Below are 16,022 nucleotides of genomic sequence, written 5' to 3'. Positions count from 1 at the left end.
TGGTAATGAGCGAAGTGGGCGGCATGTCACTACCAATTTGGAAATTTGCTTCTGAAACACTTCTCAAAATAGGTCATTTGTTCTAGTGTTTGGACAACTGGTACCTAAGTTTAAATTACACAATTAAAAAAGGTTTGTAATTTACATGGAATTAGTTTCTTGCAAAACAGTTTGCAAAGGTTTATGGTGAGAGACAAACCTGTGTGTGTGTTCTAGTACTTCTGTCTTTCTGAGAACCTCAATGAGATTTTAATGAACAGAGTGAGTGATTTTGGCTGGTCCTCACTTAGTCAAGCATCATTTTGAGGGTTAAAAACTACAACATAGCTGGGTTGTTATAATTGGGTTTCAGTTTGGTTGAGAGTAAACATTAAGTTTCGTATTTGTTTTAGATGGTTAGGTTTAGGGTGAGAGGCTGGGGAAGGGGTTATGTCAATGTATGTCACTGACGGTATAAAAATAAATATATCAAGCAGACCTCACATCATTTCTAAATCTAGTGGCCTCTGAAAATTAGCGTTCGGTTTCATGATAACTCATCTACCCATCACTAGTTACAGGGTCCCAAAACACAAGCCTACCAGTCGAGCAGAGTCATTTGACCATCACCAACACACTGAGCTCCTTCGACGTCTGACTCCCCTTTATTAGATCAAAACAGATGCAAAAAACAGATAAATACAACAAAGAATTTAAAAAAAGTCACTCGAGGGAAACTCTGGACTACATGGTAACAGATTAGTAAAGCGTGAAAGTAAACAACAATAACAACAAGAAGCACCTTCTGCTTGCTGTAACTGCAGTGTTCTGGCTGTCACTCAGTCGTGGCATTGGCTTCTGTTTTAACTGCATCCACCAGAAAGCTGAGCTCATTGCACAGTGTTTCATGTCGGTACGACATTCTGATCTGAGCCACGTTCGAGCGATGAATGTCATTGCCCTCAGGCCCATCCTGGAGGTAGTTTGAACCGATGAAGTGCTTCTTCTCCTGCAGGACAAGATGAGGGTCAGGCATTGAACACAAGCGGCTCGTCCTGCTCAAGCTGACTGACCTGGTGAGACAGGCCGCTCTGCAGCACACTGTTCCTTGCTATTTCACACAAGTCACAGGTGCTCAGCTTCCACAGCTGAGCTGCGATGGCATACTCCTCCATCAGTGCCTCCTGAAGGTGTTGAAAGGAACGTATTTCACTCAGTGACGTGGACCTTATGTTTGCTCAACGCACTCAGCATTCATTCTGACTCAGGCCTACCTTTGTGTAGTGGAACTGCATGGGGTCGTCAGTGGAGAGCGACACACACAGGCCCTTCTGGAGAAACTCTCTGAGAGGGTTCTTGGAGTACTCCAGGAACAGGCTGTTGTTGCTGAGGGGCGACATGGCGATCGGCACCTGAGCCAGGTAGTAAAGATACTGCAGCACTGGACTCTGTGGAGGACAACATGGAACTAGTGCTTCTGAATAAAGCGGAGAAGATGAGACCCCAGTACTCCCACTCCTGAACCTTAGGGCGTTAGTAATGAGTAGTGAACGTCAGATGCTGAACTGCTGCAGTAGAGCTGAAGGTCGTGTGCATGGTCCTGGCTACCAAGACTCTTTAGAAAGTTCCATTTCACCAGCGCTCACTTTCAACTGTAAGTTGAATCATTCTGTTGTGATTTAAGAATTAATCTGGTTATATTACTGAGCTTTCACTTTCGGGCTTTAAGTATACACTGTGATGATGTGTCCTGTTTTTGACGTCAGTATCAGCACCTTCTTCAGGTTGAGGCCGTGGGAGATGTTATCTGCTGTAAGGAATGCTGCGACCAGATGAGTGATGGAGCCAGCTTCACCGCAGTGGGGTCGGAACTGGAAGGTGTTCAGCCCTCTCTCTCTGGCACAGCGTGACAGGAGGAAAGGAAGTGTACATCAGCGACGACAAAACATCAACAGTGTTCGCTATTGGGTCAAATTTAGGGGTGGGACTCCTTTAAAATAGTTAGTAGAATAGTAAAGTTGAATGTGTTCTCATAAGATGAAGCATCTAAGTGGAGTCTTAGTTATTGATGTGTTATGATGGAACATGAGACACTTACTTGCGCAGGTTGTTGAGCACCATGATGTTGGCATACATGTAGAAGAGGTAGTAGGTGTAGGGAGGGTTCTCATCATTCACCCATGATTCGGGCCGGGGGCTTTTGTAAGAGAACAAGTGGTCGCTGTGTTTGGACTCGTCATCGACGCTGTCGAACCCAGTCACCTGGAAGACAAGTCCTTACAGCTAGAAGATTCCACGCACGCCATTCGCGTGTAATTCAATGAAGTGCTCTGTCAATATCAATACGCGACATCCCATTTGTAAAAGTCGATTCAGATTTCAGTCTCTTTAAAGGAAACAACCCAAAAACTGTGAAACTGAATGCATGAAACATTGCACACAATAGTGAAAGAGGTCAACTATATCGGAGTTAACAGCAGCGCTTGTGTTCAACTCTGATTGTTCATGACATAAGACAAAGGTTGTGAGTCAGGATTTTTATTCTTACAAGTTGTTGAAGCCCTTTTATCTTTAGTACAGAGAAGTTTCATTGTTTGATCTTTTTTTAAGAACTGTGTCCTACTTCAACTTCAAACTGGACTGGACAAAACAGTTGAGCAGTCTGTCAATGGCATTCTTTGTCTAGCTGTGAAACTGTCCACTTCAGACTGACAACACAGGAGACAGACTAGTTTTCTTCTTTCATCAAATTCATTTTCTCCTGCGACAACTTCTAATTTTTCATATTATATCTTGACATTTGCTGCCCTGTCGAAGGGCAAATCTTGTAGGTTACGATATCAGCATGCCTTGTTGGTGACCCAGGTTTTAGTGCACTTGGAATCTGTTTCAAAATGCATTTCACCTATGCATGGCTCCCAAGTGAAACAAGTGAAGACACAAGTGAGTCGGCACTACCATCCAATCCTCATAGGCTGGATATGAGCGCAGTAAAAAAAATTGCTGTATCTGTCATGATAGCAGAAGGAATCTCACTGTTGCTGTTAGACCCTAGTTTAGTCAATCTCCTTTTTCTGGAGTCTTCTTTTTACTTACGTATTTTAGGAACACGTGAAGAGTTGGATGTTTCTTTGGATTAACAGTTGCTTCAAAGAGAGGAAGGAAAATGTTCTGCAGCATCTTGGCAAAGTGTGGAATTAGTTTCTTAGACCTGAAAATGTCACTGCAAGAGAAAATAAAGATTTCAAACTCTCGCCTAATCCGCACATTTCATACCAGAGTAACACAACAGAAGGTTAATCTCTTTCTGTTCCTTTATGTCGATATTCCAGAGGGATTCAGGATTTGAGCAGCTGGGCTGGTGGAGCAGGACTTGTAAGTAACATTGATTCCCATGGGGGCTCATTTGAATGAAGCCATGGTGCAACTCCATCACCTTGGTTTCTGAGCACATAAAAGGTGGGTGGATTTTTGTTTAATACTCACTAGATCCTGGGAACTTGAATCATCCACCTCATATTGGGTGAGTGGACCTTGTGTTGGATGAACCATGTAGCCAGACTGTCCCACTCGCTGGCAGAGCGGCCATAAATGGACAGCCGAGGTTCCGCATGTTGATATTTACTTTCCTCCAGCTCCTTGGCCACTTCCTGCAGCACATGCCAAACCGCCACTTAGCATTGTTGATGAAAATCAGGATGCTATTAAGACTTCCTCAAGCATCCTGTAAACAAGTGGCTGAGCTCTTGGCAGCACTCCTCTCTGAGATGTGTGAAGTAGCTGACAGGTTTTCGTTACCTTGACGAGACGGGCAAAATACTCTCCTTTAATGAAGTTGTCGGTTTTCAGGTAAATCTCTCGTAGCTCACTAGCTCCGACAGGGTTGTATTTGGAGTTGAACTTGTCAAACCGATGAAACGTTTGTCTCCCCTTAAAAGAGCATAGACGGAGGATGTAGTCAACTCTTCACTGCCACAGTCTCTCCCCCCCCCTCCATGGCAGTCCATGAGAGCCAACTGATGCCTCTTTGCCTTACCGCGTGAACATCCAAGGAGTCGACTGTGAGGTCGTAGGGGTCCATCCGAAGGTCACTGAAGACCTGCTTCAGTGTATACGTCTGGCCACTCTTCTCGAGGACCGGACGGTCAGCCTCTGTCTGGTATGTGGTCTTGATAAACTTTAGCAAGTGCTTCTGGTTCATACAGGCAGCAGCATGTATGTGGGTGTCCACCTGTGTTTGATACAGAGATGCCATCAGACAGAACCCATTTGGTCTGAACATGATCGTCGCTATATCACACTCGGCTGTTGCCATCATGTTCTGTCCTCCTTAAATCCCATTAGCTGTGGTTACGTGGGCACTTTTTCTGAAAGATTGCATTCTAAATGGAGAATAAATCTTCCCTATTTAACAATGCGAAATGATGCCATCCAAATCAGACGTGAGTGGTCATGCAGCGAGCATTTACCGGTAAACCAGACCCAACTACTTTGACGTACGCAGTGCCATGAAGTGGAGTGTAAATAGAAGGAAGCACTGAAGAGACTCTCCCACCGCGCCACTTCCTCTATCCACTTGTAAATGAACTGCCATCTGTTACCAAGCAACACAATCTAGCAATGAATATTACAGTATTCCATTTACAGTATTCCTATTTGTATTTTGTTCAATGCGTTTTGCATTATTTTGAATTTAACACTCGCCCGCTGCAGTGTGTGGTTTTGTTTGGAAGCCTTTGCTGTTGACGTTTGCAGCTCCGCGGCAGAGCATCGTGCTTCAGTTGCGCAGAACGGACACTGCAGAGGTAATCTCATCTCTAATAGAGAGGCTTCACATCAAAATGTTTCTTTTTTATGATCCACTGACTTTGAACGTAATTTCAAAGTTACCGTCTCAGCAAAGGAGAAGTGCCCACCAACAGTCACTGACCTTCCTAACATTGTAGAAGTCTCGATGTGGAACACTTTTCAGCTCCTTCAACTCTGCCATTTCATTCAACATTTCATGGAGGTAGAACTTAGACGCCAAGAAGTTCAAACGCCTGTGACAGTAGGTTTTCCTGCAAGAGAACATCACAAGAAATGATCACGACAGTTGCGACCGAGAGCTTATGGTCATGGTGTAAGTGCTTGAAACATATGGTCAGCAATAACGTCTTTCCTGCTGCAGAATTTTTTCACCTCCAGGTGTCTTGTTACTAGTTACTCTGTTAGCTGTGTTTCATTTGTGTTAGTGTCCTCACGTGGGGCCGTCAGCAATCATCGCCAGGACGTGGCTTAGGTCGATGGCGAAGGTCTCGAAGTCCGGATAAGGCAGACTGTGTGGCATCTCTTGTGCCAGGGCCTCAGCGCTGTCGTACACGTGGATGATGCCCTCTTTCATCTGCAGTTCGTAGTTGAGGTTCTCAGGGATTCCCTCCATGGAGTAGGGGTCCTCTCCTTCATTCGGGCAAGGCCAGATGTCTACAGTCAAGAGATCAGTATATTGGATGAAAACAATGGTGGACATAGCTTTTCCTAAAATTACTTTATATCACCCCATTGTTGTAAAATGTAAACATTACTCTGAACTCCACTTTTTGTAAGTGTCCATTACTGTAATCATCATCATAACTATCAAAAAGCGAGGCATTTCCAGAGTGGCCATCCAACCTGGCAAGATCTCGTCCTCCTCGCACCACTTGGTGTTCTCTGCTGTACGTAAGAACCGAGCAATGGTCCTGGGGAAGCGATGGTATGCCAGCTTGGAATACTTCTCCCTGATAAACAACGCTTTGAGGAGGCTCTTGGCTGCCTGTTCATAATCCTCAACTGTAATCTGAAAACATGAATCACAGTCAAATCCTGAATTCTCAAGGCTCAATCATGTTTGCCATGGAAGTGATTTTGCGGCTCAAAAAAAAAAAAAAGCAATATTGTTGTACATTATTGTTCAGTTTCATTTGGTGCATGCACTGCTTAGCTTGACTTGCACTGGAGGTAGCTTGACTGCTTCGCTAATGGATGGTGCACTGAGGATATTATCGCACTGTAACGTCTTCATATTGAAATCCGATTTCATATTCAATAGTCCAATGTTGGTGCTGTCTTAAACTGACCTAACTGTACTCATTTTCATTTTTTCATCCTGGACAACATCACCCACCCCCTCCATCTGGTCCAATACAGTAGCACATGGACCGATGACTGAGACTAGCCATCTCAAAGACTGAGCGCCACAGGAGGTCCTTTCTTCACGTGGCAATAAAACTATACAATTCATCCCTGGAAAAATGACAATGGAGGATTCTTTGGCATGTTTTTCTGGTCACTCTGTCCTTGAATCTGCTTTTTTTTTTGCACATTGTTTCTAAGCTCTTTTGTACAGCTTTTTGCACTTTATAATATTATTTCTATTTTATTGTGATATGTTGGGTACAGAGTATGTTAGGAACATAATTTCCTTTGGGATTAATAAGAAAAAAGATTTTCTGATTTTGACTCTGATTTTCTATTTCAATGAAATCTCACATTTAAACCGAGAGCGCCACCTACTGATCCCTGAAAATAATGACACTGTTTCATGAAACCTCATCAGCCCAGTAAGAGCTTTTTATGATTGTGGTAGGCTTAAAATCAAATTACATTTAAAGCAAGCTCACCGACATTGCATATTAATATTGTGACCAGCAAAGAGTCCGACAGGATGTGATGTCGGTGAGAGAGAGCTTGATGAAAGATGAAAAGCAGATGTATGTTTGTGCTCTTAATAGAAATCCTGTCTCTTGTGTTTTCTAGGGGAGACACTGTTGATGGGCTGACAAGGTTTCGTGAAACAGTGTCATTATTTTCAGGGGTCAGTAGGTGGCACTCCCTCTTTCAAAAACGTTCCATTGAATTAGTTGGTCAAAGAGAGTCCCTTCTAGAGGGCTGTGAGAGTGACACTGTTTCATGAAGACTTCCATTGCATCCTGTTTAGACTCTTATTTCCTGTTGAAGGGGTTCCAGGGATATTCAATAAATATGAATTTCCTTCCCCCCACCCCTCGTGTTTACCGCATCCAATCTGACAGTCAGTGATTGTGTGGTAAAAGCTTTTCAGACACAGTACCGCTTCAATAAAATATGAAAGTTGCTGAAGTTGATTCAGCGAAAACATCCATTAGAGGCTGTCGTGTTTACCCCAGCACAGTAGTCTCCGCTGATGGTCACTCTCTGGAAGTCTGGAAAACTCTCTGGAAAAACAGATTCAGCAGCCGTGGGGGTGAGCAATGGAGAGACGGATGCGCCCCAGTCCACACTGCAGGGAATTTGCAGGGACACTGACTGCGACCGCTTCAGCATGAAGCTCTTCTTCCTGATGAAAAGATAAATTCATTGGCTGTCGGATTTACACCTTCAAAGAATTGTAAACTTATACTTCTTGGCCGACTCCTGAGACATTTGTTCCGCCATCTCTTTTTTCAGCGCTCGCTCCCTGTCCTCATGAAGACCGATGGGACAATCTTCCGGGACAGTGAAGAGCGCCAGGGCATCCTTGTTGTCTTCCTGCTGGATGGCAGAGGCATAGACCTTCTCAGCCAGCAAACGGACCTTCTCATCCGCTTCGGTCATCGACATTTTGGGAAAGAGACGGGGACTCTCTGAAACACAAACCGTCAGGATGCGTGAGTCTGAGGATCCCATCAAGCTGGAGGAAAATGTTTTCACAGACCAGTCGTGAGAAAGAAGACGTGGAATTTTAAACATGCCATCATTTTCTCAGATCTTTCACCCCATGATGGTGGGTCACAGCACATCATGGGAACTTAACTTTGGATTGAGCTTCACCTTCGTGTTGTTTCACCTCTTAATGAGCCAAACTAAATGTGATCCTGAGTGTTGGATAAAGACCAATGGTCTGACCCCAGCCGAGGGGCAGGAGGTGGACACACACAGCGCGTTCTCACGTCAACAAGTCCTCACAGCTTACTTGTGTTTCAGTGCTCTGCGTTCTTCCCACACTTTTGCGTCTGTAAACAACAGTGATCATTGCCCTCAAGTGACAGCAGAACCTCCTGACCTCGAAGTGAGAGTGCTCAACAACTTGCTGGCTCTGCCCTGAGAAAGATTTTCGAAGAAAGGTCATGCAGTTTAGAGTGAGTGAATGCGTGTCAGCAGGTCAACATCCGTCTTAATTGAGCCTGGAATCGATGACCTCTGTATTACCTCAGCCATTCCTGTCAGGAAGTTCTTAGCCCTGCTTTAAACAACTTACACCGTGTTTAAACCCATTCTAACGTTCTGTGGAGATGAAGAAATTCTAGCAAAGTTCTCTAGTGACTCCTCTTCTTTTTATAGCTCTGCCCTCCTGTCATCACTCCACTGTTAATCTGTGGTTGCTTTCCAACATCACACTACACCGTCCACGGTGTCATCGGAGCTGTAAACAGTGTTAATGTTACAGCAAGTACTAAATCAACAGCCACGGCTCAGAATTCACAGCTCCCTTCTAACAAATAGCTGACTGCCTTTCTGTCTGGGAGGCAACTTGGCAATCAATTACATGTCACTGGATATGTCTCTTCTGCCACTGCAAACGCCGCCGCCAACATGTGTCCCCGGGTTGACATGGTCCCCTAGCACGACCACCACAAGTACATTTTTGAAGCTGTCAATATCTGAGGGCCTGTTTGCACGTGTTGCTGTCTCGAAAACAGCTGAAGAGTCTTCAATGACCTTGACCTGCATCCCCCACTGCATGAAACATGATCTACAAAAGCATGTGTGTGTCTTTTTGGGTGCTGACTTACTCTATTTAACAAACTTCTCGGTGGATTTGGTTAAGGTTACTTTGACTCTAGCAACTGGTAGTTTCTGTCATGATCTTTTTCAAACACCACGAAGGAAGCTACCTGTTTTTTATGAAGCCTGGAGATCGGAGAAGGATGAATATAAGACGTGAACTCTAACAGTAACCATGGTTTGTTTTGAATAAATGCTGGCTGAAATTGCACGCTAGAGGTCATTAGTTCCCTTCCTCTTTAAAAGCCTCACTTCAGCCGTGCATTGCAAGTGCACAAGCCTCTTCTGCTTCACTGAACACGTGTCTCTAAGTGTTGTAGATATTCTTTACATTGTTTGGCTATCTCATTTGCATTTATGATTATGTGTCTCCTTGTTGCCTTTCAGTCTGCTGGTTATCATAACAACAACTTGTTCTGAACCGCCTGGTGAAAGAAAGGCTTGGTTGTTTAATAAATAATACAAGTTTATTATATATTATTCAACAACTATTCAACATTCTTTCAGTGTTGGAAACTGAAGAGATTTATTAATTTTAGATATATCATTTCAACTGCTTTCTTAAATTAATGACAGTAAATGATGAGGTTATGTAGTAAACTTGATGTACAAACTTCATATATTGTGTTTCCTCTTATGGTAGTCACTTCTCTTTTTCCTCCTGTTTGGCTCAGTTGAGTCTCTTACCTTCTGCATTGAGATGGGCCATGGTTCGTCGTCTCACTGGCTGTTGAGTCCCAGACTTCAGCTCACATGTGCCTGTCTCCTCTGGACCTCTTTATCTTTTCTCCCACTATTTTAGCCTCCCACTTGTACTGCAAGTCTCCTGAAGTGCAGTGCAGTGTATATTTGTATGACGTGTCACTGGGTGTCCAAACACAACTGTCTCAGCTCGGCTTCGCTTGGCTGTTTATGTGCTCACTTGCCAGCATGTTGTTGCTGTCCGGACTGTCCCTCTCTTTCTCTATTTTAAGATGGTGAGGGCACCATGGAAACAGGGTGGCTAAACCAAGCTGGTATGTCACAGCTGGCAACAAACGTGAGAAACTTTTCTGCATGAGTAGAACGAAACAGCGCTGTGCACCGCAATGCAAATCCAGGATGTGTTTGAAATGTTTAAGATTTTATAACACAATGTGATTCTTGGCAAATTGAAACCTGCATATTTGTGTAGGTGTTTCCTGTCCTCACCTTTCCCAAAGCAGGGTGTGGACTGCTGTTTGTGAAGGGGAGTCTCACGGCGTCTCATTCTCAACTGTATTGACACAAGGTGACAAAAGTGTAGAGCAACATTAGCGTTAATAGTCATGAATGTTGAGTGAGATCAACACTGTGCAACATAAGCTATATATATGAAGAAACATTTACATATGAAACACAATTTTATATATATATACTGTGACAAAGTGTATATGTACACTCACTTAAACACTAAACTTTTATTTTTTAATTCAACATGTACAAGATGCAAATCAACTCCAAAGGCACCGGGACAGTGAATACTTCCATCATGTCTTTATGAAAAGAGCTTATTTGGAGCACAGGGTCCAAAGTGTTGTGCTGACACCAAAGTTTTCTGTTGATGTGACCATTAACAACAGATTGTGTCACAATGAACCTTGATTTATTTGATTGTAAAGTTACATGTCTAGTCTTTGCTGGTTTTTACTAGAAAAGAGTCACATGACCAACAAGAAAATTGTCGTAAAACCAGAGAGATCAACAGCTCCAAAATCTGCATCTTTGGATGACTGTAATGGTAAAAACATTACATTTCCAAACCCAAAGTGTCAAATAACAGGTGATATGGCAACACCTTTTCACAGTCAAAAGGAAGTATTACGTAACCAATAAGCCTGTGAAGACACAGCTGCAAGCCAGTTAAGACAAGCTTCCATCTTACATAAGGCTTGTTCTGTTTGTTCATAAATGTTGTTTTCAGATTTTATCAGAATATGTTCCCAAGTTTATAAAAGGAGTTCAACTCCAGTCAAAACATCCTGTGTGTCTGATTGTCACAGACCAGGTTAGGCAGTGGGAAAATGAAGGGAGTCCACACGTGAAATTATGAATCAAATTTTATTATTGTGTATTGCAGACCTGGGCAAAGTGCGGCCCGGGGGCCATATGCGGCCCTTTTCTTGTGTTTTTGCGGCCCTCATGAGGTCGGACTAAAACTATACAACTGATAAGTAGTCATTTTGTCTTGTTTCTTTCTTAGCATTACTGTTTCAAGAATGATTATAACATGTTCAGGACTTAAATTTCTTTTCATCTGCCATTTTAGTGAGTATTTTTTGTTCCTCAAAATACATGAAAAGAAAATTGAAAATATATATTCTAATTTCCTTTTAATATTTCATAGATATTTTTGCTCTAGTTTCATTATTTATATTCAACTTAAATTGCATAATTGCCTAATAAATGCAATATTTTTATAGGTTTCATGCCATATTTGCACTTAATATCTTTGCTTCCATTGAATGGTTCGTTCTTTGTTACGTAAGATTTTTTTTGTCCCGTCATGTTTCTTAGTCATCGCCGCCTTCCTTTTGGCATGATGGTCCCTCACTACTGTCACAGTTTATAATGTGGCCCTTTAGGAAATTTAACTGCCCACCTCTGGTGTATTGTGTTATGTTTTTATGTTTTGTAGCGACACTTCATTGACTTTGAGGATAGGGAAAGCATGAACCTTAATTATTTGCTGATACTGTTCAGGACTCTTCAGTTGAGTTGAACTTGAGTTTTTGTAAACAGAATAAATCCAAAAGGACGGACATATTTCAAATCCATTTTTTGTTGTCTGAAGATGAGATAACTTGGAAATAATTAATTAGTTTGTTTGGATTTATGAGCACTCAAAAGATTCCTGATTGACTTTCAATAGGTCAGGAATCCAGTGACGTGACCGGCTTGTAAAATGGACGTTTTGATTTCATGAGAGACAACAAATCCCCTTAATAATTGTTCTTCCATGTGCCAGCAGTGACAAAATCTGGATTTTCTAACATTTTGAAAGTTCTGTCCTGCCCAGAGCCTCTTCTTCACGTCATGGGTCTCTGACGGCGAAGCCCTACCGCCATCTGCTGTCTGTTTGACCTCATTACGTGGAATACTTCCCACAATTTACAATTTAAAATATATTCATAAAGTATGTGCAAGATAATGATCTTTTTTTTTGTTTGTTTATTTGTTTTGTTTTGCTCTTGGATGCGTGGCTATAGTTGTGTGGCTTGGCTGAGGTCTGGTCTCTCTGAGTGCTTTTCTGGTTTGACTTTGTTTCCGATTTGCATCCAAAGTTAGCAAGTCGACTTGGATGTTCCTTGGGACCTCAGTTGTGTGTTTCCAGCATGCTGCAACACATTGAGCAGGGGGGTCAAACTGATCCACTTTTGCTACAACTCTGCAGGCGCACATAGCTGAAGCAACGAGGTGTCCGCTGAAAGAGACTGCACCAGACTGACAATCAGCTGATAACAGCCTGGTGAGGAAGTGTCCCCTTGATTGGTGGGAACACAAGCCGGTATACACTGCGGCCCTGGGAGGACCGGTTTGACACCCCTGACGCAGAGGGTTAGCAGTCCATCATGAGTGAGGTCAAAGTACAGGGCAGTGGCTGGAAATGAGCTGCTTGTCAGAGGGCTGCACTCTCAGTTGGCTTTCTCAAGTAACACTGAATTCAAAATTCTGAATTCAGAATTGTCCTCATTGAAACCCAAAATTGGACAATCTCATCTGCCCTCATTATTCTATGACTGACTAAGAAAGAATGTGTTGCAAAAGCACTAGGACACGCATGTTGGGACTCGTCAACGGTAACTAGGCTTCAGGATGGATAGCGCAGGTCAATTGTGTGATAGAATTCTTCGTCGGCCTGAGATGGACTTTGAGTTGTGGCTTAACTTACAGAAACACATCTGAGTATCTGAGAGGCTCAGCAATATGTTGTTGTGGAACATACAAATAAAGTTGAACGCGACAGTCGTCCATATTCTGAACTGTTTCATCTCATTTTTCTTTGCTGATTCCCTGCTGGGGTGCCAGAGCCTTTCTCTGCTATCAGCACTCAGTTTTGCTCCCAACTGCAATAATTCCAGTCAGGTATTTGAACCTTTAACATCAATATCTACTGTTCTTTACCATCTCGAATTTAAACACTCACTTTCACATATTCATCTTGGAATCATTACAACACACCAAGTTTATGTGACAACAAAGTGTATGATCTCTTTAAATCTTGCATCCTGATCAGACCAGCTACATTACATGAACACACAATTCCCTGGGTTCAGACAGTAAATTGATCATCATTGTTTCTAGCGCTACTGGCACACATTTGCAACAGAAGAGAAACTAAACTAAGAGAGAGTTTCAGACACCTTTCTAGTTTTTGGTTACTTTCGAAAGAAAAAGACACACTTACTGTTTGCGTGGAGCCACTCAGTGTTATCACCTCTGGGTGCTCGCCTACCCTTATTTGGCAACAGTGGCCAGCAGACACGTCTCTTCAGAGCAGCGTCTTCCTCCAGTGTACTGACTGTGCCTCCACACCCCTACTTGATCAGAGTGCTGCTGTGACTCTGCCCTCAAATGGTTTCAGGAAGTTCTGCAGTTCCGCAGTCGACAAACTGCAGGAAGTTGGTTTGATGGCTCAAGAGGTGACTCTGAGATACAAATTGACCTAGCATCACAAATTACTTGCACCTTTGTAAAAGACAGGTATTTTTGGAAGTCATCTTTAATACTGTGAATCTAAGGACGATGGATTAACCAATAAGAACACATCGCTATCTGTTTCCTGCAGCACACAGTGTTGGTCCCACAAGGGACGCAGCAAGATAAGCTGGAAGGACATTGGGAAATGTCCGCCCTCATAATGTGACAGATCACACAGCAATGAGACATGACTTGAGGGTGACTCTAAAGCAAATATATGTGTGAACTGTAAAAGCACTCGCAGGGTGCAAACCTCAAACCACAGCCTCCTCTTCAGGTCTACTCTAAGCTCCCACGTTGGGGCTGACTGCAAGATGCTGTGGTTTTATTGGGTCCAGCTGGCAGCTCACACCCCATCTGTACAGGTTTACAAGGGTTGGTAGGGTATCGTATCCAGCCCTCACCAAGAAGATCTTTATTGACAACTCCGTGCCTCACATTGCATGACAGGCACGGCTGATTGGTCAGGTACATTGAACATAACATTCTGTCGTATTGTGGGAAACGTTTGTTAAGTGTGTATTATTACCCCAATATTATTTTGTCGCCTGGATTGACAGGGTGTGGGTATTTTGAGGAGCCACTAGAGGGCGAAATAGTATTGTGGAGTGCTGGAAGAGACTCGCTTGGGTGAATCGTCTTTTTCTCTGCCTGTGTTCGGTTTCATTGCCATGTCCCAATCACTACCACCACATCATCCTCCTTGTTTCGTCCTGGACTATAGCTCCTCTCCTTTGGACTGACTGCTCCCTGTTGTTGAAAGTTGGTCTTCCCAGACCTTGCCTGCCTGTGCATCCCGCTCCAACCATGTCTCTGAGCCTAAGAATCCCTTCTGCTTGAGCCAGTGCTACAGAGGCCCCCCACTTCTTTCCTGATCTGGTTTTTAATCACACTTTCCGGACCTTGTTGTCTTTCAAGTCTCAAGATGATGTGACCCTCCACTTAGCTCCCCTCAATTCCGTAGTCATGGACGACAGAGGTTTTAGTTGTATTTGCCCAGATCTGATGTAGAGGGCAATTAACATGTATTGTCCAGTCAGGCAGAGTCATGGTCACATGTGCCACCCCCGGGCCCGGCTTTGATTTGTTTGTTGCCTATGAGTCCATTGGAACTCGAAATTCAGAAAAGAAAAACTATGTGTTGAAGGAGTGCTGTTGTCTGCTGATGCCGCATACAGGAACATAACAGAGTGTTAACATGATAAAACATCAAGACTGGCAAGAAAAAATGTAGCCAGATGAAGCTCTCAGCTCTCCAAGTGATACATCTGTAGGATTGGATCGGACTTCTGTCTGCCCTTTATCACAAAGGTGGTAGCAGTGTTGTGCTGGTCTTCTGTCGACAGATCTTCATTTTTGCGTTTCAAGTATTGATCATCTTAGTGTGACACTTGCCTTCATATCTTTGGCTAGGTTTTGAGAGATCAAGTGGCAGTCACGAATCTAAACTCGTCGCCCATTTGTGGCCCATGTTGCTATTTCAGTGTAAACGCAAACATTGCAAATGAGCAACATTTGAGTTTTTATTTTATTGTAACCTCCTTTCTATTGTGAGATGTGATTACTGAATTGGTGAGAACCATTGTTACATATATCTGGCGGTACATGACACCAGGCTGTTTTCATGTTCCTCGGCCAAATTCAACAAGTCTGCCTGCAGCTCCACCTTTGAATCACGTCTCCCTTTGCACTAGATCTTCTGGCACTCCAACATGTCGTCACTGTGCATTTGAATCCCTCTTCCTTCAGCAACATCACCACTGACTCTATTTAAAAAATGCTCGTTTGCCAACCCTTAACATCTTCAGTACCGCTGCACCTCGCGCAGCATCCTCCTGCAGACGTCATCGCCCTTGAAGGGCTTGATCCGTGTTGGTCTTGTGTCGCCCCCATCTGGCAAACAAATCAAGCTTCGCCGTTGGTGTCATTTCTCAGTCAGTCGTGATATGTTTTATTATATTTTAGTTGTAAAAAGCGTCATTGCAGCTAAACGGTCTCCCGTTCGTTGCAAGCTATATTTTATATTTCTAACCGTTTATTTTTCCATAATTCGCACCATTTTTTTCTTGAACTCTTGACGGCTGTCAAAGTTTTATTCTGGGTTTTTTTTCTATCTGCTGGCGATATATAGATGGATAGACACAAAGGTAGACAATCTACTTCAAAAACGTGTGTTTAACTGTACTGAAGGATTATATCAATACGTTTTTGAACGTATGTATGGCTCCCATTAAGTCTCTTTTCCATTACAAATGTACCACGAAGGCAGTTTTTGAAGGTGAGCTTTCTTGGCTTCTGGTTTCTTCCGTAGTTGTCACGGTTTTCAATCGCGGGGCACGTTTTGAATGATGAAGAATGGTGGCACAGAGCGGCATGAGCAACTGCGTCTTAAAACGACTGTGCCATAAATTTTGTTTTCAGTCACTGAAGTTAAGAATTTGACAACTGCTAAAAGTGTGAACTGTCTAACAAGGAGAAATCCCAGGGCAGTGTGCGCACCACCACCCACTACAGTGTTGTTGGTTGGTTGGTTGGTTGAGAGTCCAGCAACTGGCAGAAAT

The 16,022-nt window shown here is 43.2% G+C and overlaps 1 protein-coding gene across 2 annotated transcripts; it reads right to left on the bottom strand.

The window, feature by feature from the left end:
• Nucleotides 1–612: 612 nt before the first annotated feature.
• On the bottom strand, nucleotides 613–13,308 carry ampd3b (adenosine monophosphate deaminase 3b). Of its 2 annotated transcripts, XM_053886524.1 has the most exons (16): nucleotides 13,169–13,308; nucleotides 9,934–9,997; nucleotides 7,379–7,601; nucleotides 7,141–7,315; nucleotides 5,632–5,797; nucleotides 5,223–5,442; nucleotides 4,910–5,039; nucleotides 4,016–4,210; nucleotides 3,778–3,909; nucleotides 3,466–3,629; nucleotides 3,076–3,202; nucleotides 2,078–2,241; nucleotides 1,755–1,875; nucleotides 1,254–1,427; nucleotides 1,053–1,163; nucleotides 613–988 (listed from the first exon to the last, which is right to left on the bottom strand). In XM_053886524.1, exons 2-16 carry the CDS (start codon nucleotides 9,989–9,991, stop codon nucleotides 815–817), a joined length of 2,334 nt encoding a protein of 777 aa, XP_053742499.1. In that variant the 5' UTR covers nucleotides 9,992–9,997; nucleotides 13,169–13,308; the 3' UTR covers nucleotides 613–814. The 2 variants fall into 2 exon arrangements, with proteins under 2 accessions (XP_053742499.1, XP_053742500.1); XM_053886525.1 differs by lacking the exons at nucleotides 9,934–9,997; nucleotides 13,169–13,308 and adding an exon at nucleotides 9,430–9,644.
• Nucleotides 13,309–16,022: the final 2,714 nt, after the last annotated feature.

This window comes from Synchiropus splendidus, chromosome 14 (genome assembly GCF_027744825.2).
Source record: "Synchiropus splendidus isolate RoL2022-P1 chromosome 14, RoL_Sspl_1.0, whole genome shotgun sequence".
Classification (NCBI taxonomy): Eukaryota; Metazoa; Chordata; class Actinopteri; order Syngnathiformes; family Callionymidae; genus Synchiropus; species Synchiropus splendidus.
The sequence above is the reverse complement of the archived record's forward strand: the minus strand, read 5'-3'. Positions and strand labels throughout refer to the sequence as shown.